Source organism: Branchiostoma floridae, chromosome 3 (assembly GCF_000003815.2).
Source record: "Branchiostoma floridae strain S238N-H82 chromosome 3, Bfl_VNyyK, whole genome shotgun sequence".
Taxonomy (NCBI): Eukaryota; Metazoa; Chordata; class Leptocardii; order Amphioxiformes; family Branchiostomatidae; genus Branchiostoma; species Branchiostoma floridae.
This window is the reverse complement of record NC_049981.1, coordinates 23130106-23137665: the sequence shown is the minus strand read 5'-3', so window position 1 is coordinate 23137665 and position 7560 is coordinate 23130106. Positions and strand designations below refer to the sequence as shown.

Here is a 7560-nt window from a genome sequence, read left to right as displayed (position 1 = left end):
CTCTGTACCTCACGGTATGTGCAGTACCTTTTAAAAGCCTCACAGTTGTCTCTAGCGGTCTGCCCATCTCCTGCCCAGCCGCGGTAGTAGTTATACACGTGTTCTGGGAGTTTCCTCTTTGCCAAAGTCTCCAAATCAGCCAGACGGTGCGGTGGTGGTGAACTTGTTTCTGTACCCGCCATCTTACCGGGGGACGCCTTGGAGTTATGGACAAAAAAAGTCGCCAGAGGCTGTTGCAACTTAATCAACCACACCCCCTTTGTTGTTTCTCACGTTTCTTTGCCTTTGGTACTTGCCCTTTGATCTCCGTCGTCGTGTGCCAATGAACATTATACTGTTGGTGTGATCACTACGGGAAAGTCAAGGGCACTATTAAACACGGTTGCAGTTCTGAGCTCACGGGACACAAAAAATTTCCAGATACTGTTCCAGCATAAGTTAATGAATGAAACGGACACCCCCTAGCCTGAGTTTCATGTCGTCAATCAAACTTAACGACTTGACCTGGCCATGAGCAAGTTACTGGAGTTTCTCCTGTCCACAAAAAAGCAAATTCCGGTGTAATCCGATGTGAGGCGCTGCTGTACACTAAAAAAAAGACCAGTTCGGAGACATTTCCCGTAAAACATTTAAATTTTGGGTAAACTTCGTATGTTGAATCTTGAGGGGAGGGAGCAATTAAAATTCCGCCACTACTACCCCCGACCAAACCTGAGTTATCAGTTATGATATTATTATCTATTACTGGAGAAATCACCCCTATATAATTTGTGGTATTCCTAGTATCATATCATTCCAGGTGGAACATATTAGAAAGTACCGGTAACAGCTACCAATAAATGAAAATATTTTTACAAAAGTGCGTAATTTGCATTATTCATTCGACAATGAGGGGAGGGAGCCGTTCAACTTCCCGGCCACTCAAGCCTCAACCTCTGCTTGCCTCACCCATCTATATGGGATGACCTGTTTCGACCCTCGCGCACTTTGACCTCTACTGGCTCATGCCCCAGTCGCAAAAAACATCATGATGGTGTCAGCAAGGAGGTTAAAAACCTCCTTGGTGTCAGCAAATTAAAATGAACGCAAGTCTGTTTATTATTGCCTATGGTCGCTGAACCAGGTAGGTGTTGCACATATAAAAGGAGGTTGTATCTTAGCTTTTCATTTAGTATTTGTCGACGCCATGCATGGCCATGGTAGCTGTGGCGACTCTTGTGGGAGTCGCGTATACAAATTGCTTCAGAAACTCGAGTTGGTAAATTTTGCCAGGAGGCTGTAACGGAAGGTGCTGTAACTTCGGACGTAAATTAACGAGTTCGACATCGTATTGTAGCAGTGTCAGTTGTCTGAAAACTGTTGCGTTTTGACTAATGATAAATGGGCGTGGTGGTGTTTGGGAATTTTCCGTTCAGGAGTTTATTTTACATCGTCTGTGCACGATTTACACCATGCATCTCGGCCGGTAAAACAGAAAGTTGTTGTTATAGATATTGCGTTCCACATTGTTCCATTCTAAATAGGGTACCCTAACTTCGGATTACAAATACCTCTGTCTCTCTTTGACTCATTGGAACGATTTTAAGAAAACAGAAAGAAGAATTTTGTGTCAACTAACTTCATCTTCCCCCTGGTTCGTATTTTTGGACCGTGCGTAAGTTTCCGCCAATGCGAGGCCCGCTGTAACTTAGCGATTGTTTACGCCGCTTGTTGCATTCCAAGTCATTTCAACGCTGACGATCTGTTGCTTCGTATGGCGATGAGACTAAATACACTTTTCACACTCATGGCTCTTGAGTATGAGCGCACAAAATGCCACAAATTTGTTACAAGAATGCCGAATGTATCGGCAGGCATGGTAACACCGGAAACAGATATGCTGACCTCTGCATGGCACCGCACGTGATCTCAAAGTATGCCGCAAATCCTCCATCAGTGCAGTGCAAAGTCATTGATATCTTTTAACCAAATCCTCGATTATTTTTGGGACCGCTAGCTGTATTTTTCTTGGTTTATTTTTAGGCAAGCAATGAGAAATTCACTTTCAATTATGTTCTTGTTATGATGCACTCAGCGATTTGCATATTGTCAGATCGGGCGGGCCGCGCGCTGACTTCAAAGCCTGTCGCGAACTTTATGGGAGTGTAAGGTTTCATGCAGACATGAGTTTGCTACATCAATGATCCAGTCGCGTCGTGTTTCGTCAGACGGTCACTGAGATTTTTCAAACTCAAGTTTATACGACGGGTACAAGCTAGATTAAATGCAATTTTACCGATTTGCGAGCCCTACTTGACTTCTGTACAGCGCGACCAGAGGTGCCTGCACTGTTGTAGGTTCTTTTTCGAACAGCGGTCAACAGATATGACCGTGACGTAACTTGGGGAGGGCGTTCGACGCCACGATTACTTTGTAATTTCAGGTCAGTTTGATTGCCAGATAAACTCCCCAATACCCGAGTTATTGGTGTTTTGTATAGCTTTATGTCTCATGTCTAAAACAACTAAATTTGCATGATGATTGTTGAGTAAGTTAAATGTAAGAGGCGCCACTACACAGTGACCTTGTTTCGAACGTAGCCATTTTAAATGTTCAAATTCTTTGGTTACGCAAAAATCGATTATTGTACTCAAAACCGTGTTTCATCCAGACGACAGCTCTGTGCATTAACTTGGGTTCTTCGCGATTTTATTCAGCACTGTTGATGAAGACAAACATGCCTCATTTCTGCATAAAGAGACAATCAAAAATTCATCCGAAGTTACAGCACATCCGAAGTTACAGCACCCCCCGTTAGCTTTCATCAGCTGATCAAGGAGGTTTTTAAACTCTTTGGCAAGGCTACGCGGGTCACGGGTTCCTCACTGGGCTTCCAGTGACGAAACTATGTTCAAAATGGCGCCATCACTGGACGCCCAGTGACGAAGAAAGTTCGTCACTGGTTTCCCAGTGATGAATTGCTTTGTTCCAGTGATGAAGCTCTCTCGGCACTGGAATTCCAGTGATGAACCTTGACTCGTCACTCGGTTTCCAATGATGAACTCCGCTCGTCACTCGGGGCCCAGTGATGAACGTCATTCGTCACTGGCCACCGAGTGCGGAACCATCGAGGTCACCCCTTCCTGGGTTCGCTTAAAAGGCTGGGCTGTCTACCAGGCCAGGCTACCTGGCCTGTCTACCTGGCCTGGCTATCACGTCAGGCTACTCAGATCCCCCCATTCATAGCCCCATCATATGGCACTCAGCCAAAATAGCTGATTGACAGGCATAGTAATTGCTGATCTCCAACCCTGCTAGTGCCAGTGACCCAAGGTTGCCCTGTCCACCACTGGCTGGGCCCTTTGGGAATGTGTCTGAGAGGCCTTGCTTGCAGCATGTCAGGAACACAAGTACCAGCACTGTGTTTGTGTATGTTTGTGGGTGGGGTTTACGGAAAAGGCTGGGCTGTCTACCTGGGCTGTCCACCTGGGCTGTCTACCTGGGCTGGCTATCACGTCAGGCTACTTGGACCTACGAAAGCCCATTGGGACAAAAAGTGTTTTAGCAGTAGAGCTGTTTTAGCAATATAAGCTCCTTGTTTAGCAGTAGGGGTAGCAGTTTGTGCTCAATGAAGAAGCTATGTGTGAAGCTATTGTGTGTGTTGAATAACCCAGAGGTTCTGGGTTCAAATCAGTTGATATGCCACCGATCTTGTACCCTTGGGAAGGGCTATTAACACGACTTATCGGGCTGATTGGATTAGTCTTAAGACTGGTGGCTAGTTGGTCAAAGGCGGCCAGGAGCCGTTCTTTAGTGGCTGTCAGGGTCCAGGCTTCTGCGCCATACATTAGGATCAACAATTGAATTGTGAAGAGCTTAAAATAAGCGTTGCTAAATTAAAGTGCAAGGGTCTGGAACTGCTGCCATTCGGTGCTAACTCAGGTGACCTCAATACGACAGCAATTACTCCAGGTGTGGCCATAGGACTTAAGGTTTTGAACCACTTACACTCGGAAGGAAGGACGCCTAGTCTTTTCCGTAAGTGTGGAGGGTTCTTTGCCCTATCTGAGGGAGGGCCCTTACCGAAGCTAGGTACTCTTTTCTCTACCCTAGTGAAGGGAGGAAAGTCGTGTTAAGAGCCCTTCCCAAGTGCACAAGATTGGTGGCATATCAACTGATTCAAACCCAGAACCTCTGGGTTATGTAACATACACAGCTCCTTCAAACACAACTGCTTCACAAACAGCTCCTTCACACACTGCCACTTCACACAGCTCATTCACATGATTCACATGATTCACAGATCCTTCAGACACAGCTTCTTCGCTGAGCACAAACAACCCCTACTGCTAAAACAGCTTTTGTCCCAATGGGCTTTCGTAGGCTAAACTTGTACTGACCAAGGGGGGTATGATTACATGTACCTCCTTGTTCTCTATGCTAGTATGCCATGTTGACATATACAATCTTAGTAGTCACATAGCATTTTTGAGGCTGTGGGTCCACTGTACAATTTTTGTGTCCAGGACAGAGCCCAATCTACTAAGCCCAATCCTCTCCTTCCACTGCCAATAATCTCTCCAACCCCCTTGTACAAGTTGGAGTGGGGAAAGTACTGTTAACAGCACAGATTTTGTGACATGTCAAAGGATTTGAACCCAGGACCTCTGTTTTCTAGGTCTAACACCCTAAAGCATTTACCGAACACAGTACTGGTACAGTACTTGAATGTGTTCCTGACAGCTGCAAGGAAGGCCTCCCAGACACATTCCCCAAGGGTCCAGCCAGTGGACAGGCCAACTCCAGGGCACTAACAGGGTTGAAGATTAGCAATTACTATGCCTGTCAATCAGCTATTTGGGCTGAGTGCCACATGATGGGGCTATGAATGGGGGGATCTGAGTAGCCTGACGTGATAGCCAGGCCAGGTAGACAGGCCAGGTAGCCTGGCCTGGTAGACAGCCCAGCCTTTTAAGCAAACCCCCGGTTCCTCACTGGGTTTTCCAGTGATGGGTGACTCTTCGGCACTGGACGCCGAGTGATGAAATTATTTCGGCACTCAGGGCTTCCAGTGACCACGTTCTAATAGGACTAGAACGTTCCAGTGCTGAGTTCGATATGCAACAAAAACACCCTATTCACATGTCGCCATAGCCGTGTTACTGTTTTTTTGGTCCGGGAGTGTACTGGGGACTTGCAGAGGCGACGTTAGTATAACTTTAAGTGCTAACTTTGAAATCCCTTCAACTGAAACGATGATTCCTTTTTCTTCAGTAAACTGTATATTTGTTGTCACTGGTTTACCAGCTCAAGTTTCCTCATCACTGGAAAACTAGTGACGATAAATATTCCCCACTGGTAAGCCAGTGACGACGCGACTTCATCACTGGAAACCTAGTGATGAGAAATTTACCCGTGACCTCGGTAGTTTTGCAACCCTTTGAGCTGATCAATTATTGTCAATAAGCTTACGTGTTCAGGTTACCATTTATCTGTCTGCACCCTGTCCGTCTGTTTACCACGAGATATTTTGAAGAACGGCTGGATAAAGAAACGAATAAAGGATAAAGCACTACAATCAGAATATATTAGAATACTTATAGTAACGGGGGCTGCCCTAAGACGGTTCCCGTCCTAAGACGGTACGGATTTTTTGCTGATCTTATTATCCATAAGTACACCGTGTTTGTTGCCACTGACTATGCTGATTACAAAGGTAAATAAACCAAGTCCATGCACACAGCTTTAATTTGCATTCCAAATAGACTTTAACATATTTACTTCATGTTTTTTAAAAACAGAATTCTAACACTAGTAACAGTAATGTTGACAGTGCTGAATCACTGCGGTCACCGGCCTCTGCGTATTGGCGGCTCGTGTCGCTAACTATACGAACTCGTCCAAGCAGTCACACAACTGCCATGATACACATAAATAAAGCTCCATAAAACACTATGGATATGGGTCTTCAAATGTTTGTTGAGTAGAAAAGCAACCAAAAGGAAGCGAGATAAACATTGCCACCATTGTACTCCCAAGGGAGTGTGGCCGTGAAGGTGGCAGACAAGAGAACGCTCCAAAGATTTATTTGACTGTAACAAATGATTCGTGCTGTCTATGAAAATAAGACTTGATAGAGAGATGTATATGATATTTTCATATAATCACACAGAGTTTTGTTGATGTTGGCGGTGTCGTTTTTTCGTAATGGTTTTTTTTAGTCGGGCATTCACAATCAGTGCATTCAGCCCATTGCCCGTAAAAACATCAGCTGGATTGTTCTAGGTACAGCCTTCCTCATATGAGACAGAAAGTACATACAGTCACGATTTTACTGTTAAAAGTAATCTAAAATATCATACTATTAATTTTTTTTCTGTGTACTTAAATCTACCACTTACTTCTGAAGAGAGCAAAATGTAAAAAAGCGTACCGAGTTAGGCACACTGTCCAGCGTAACACAAAATTGGAAGGTTACATACACGAAATTGTCTCACAGTGTTAGCCGCTTGTAACACGCAGCGCGAAAGTTTCATGAAACACATGAATGCATTTCTTATTCAGTATGGTGTTCCAATCTATGTGTAAAAAATTCAGTCATCAAACTTTGACCACTCTCAGGCAAATAGCGATGGAGCGCCATGAGTTTGAGCGCAAGAAAAAGCGTACCGTGTTGGGGCACCTCCCGTTAATGTCTTTATAATTCTCCTTTCTCTATCTTCATATATGCTAATTATATGTACAATGTCGATGATGATCACCTGCATTATTATCATCATAACATACATTATGAAAGCTATTATTTTTTATCTAATGTTATGAGTTTGTTTGTCCTGATGTGTGTCCATATATAGTTGCTGCAGCTCCAAATTATTTCAGGTGGGAGTAAAAAAATTGTAATATGTGCAATGGACATGCATGGTTGTATCATAATTTTGTCAAAAAAAAAATACAAAACTATGAAATTATTTCATGGAGGTATGCTCGAGATCTTTAATTTCTTGTTTTGTTTGGAATATTGCAGATAACATGTCGAGTGCTCAGGTCCCTGTCTATGATGTTGCTATCATTGGTGGAGGCACTGTTGGGTGTGCCATTGTTCACGAACTAACAGGGCGAGGTTTGACAAGTGTGCTGTGTGAACAGAACAGTCAGCTGGTGCAGGAAGCCAGTGCAGGTAACAGGTAATTCAGGGAGTTTGTTTTAATACTTCTCATGTACTTATGTTGTCTGTGTGAATCTGTCTGTCTGTGCGTTTGTCTTAATCTGCGATAATGTTTGTTTGCCTTTCTATTTGTGCGTTTCCCAAATGTGTATTTGTGAGACATGTGTTTCTATGTGTCGCCTATCTGACAGTGTGTGCATTAACATGTATGTGTCTATCTACACATGTATGTGTGTTTCTGCATGTGTAAGTGTTGAAGTCTGCTACAGTCTATCTGTGTGTGTTCCTGTTTTCCTGTTCCTGTGTGTTCACTATGTGTTGTCTCTGTGGTTTTCCTGCAATTGAGATAAATTAGGATGCTTGCCTGACATTGTAAGTGATTATAGTTGTGATAATGATTTTTCTTATGTCTTAAA

General features: G+C 43.8%; 1 protein-coding gene across 1 annotated transcript in view; it reads right to left on the bottom strand.

Annotated features, from left to right (window-relative positions):
* LOC118410821 (hydroxyacid oxidase 1-like) overlaps positions 1 to 282 on the bottom strand; it is a 126294-nt gene extending 126012 nt beyond the window's left edge. Inside the window, exon 1 of the mRNA XM_035812650.1 lies at positions 28 to 282. Within this exon, the coding sequence (XP_035668543.1) occupies positions 28 to 182 (155 nt within the window). The 5' untranslated portion in view covers positions 183 to 282. The remainder of the gene's footprint in view (positions 1 to 27) is intronic.
* Positions 283 to 7560: the final 7278 nt, after the last annotated feature.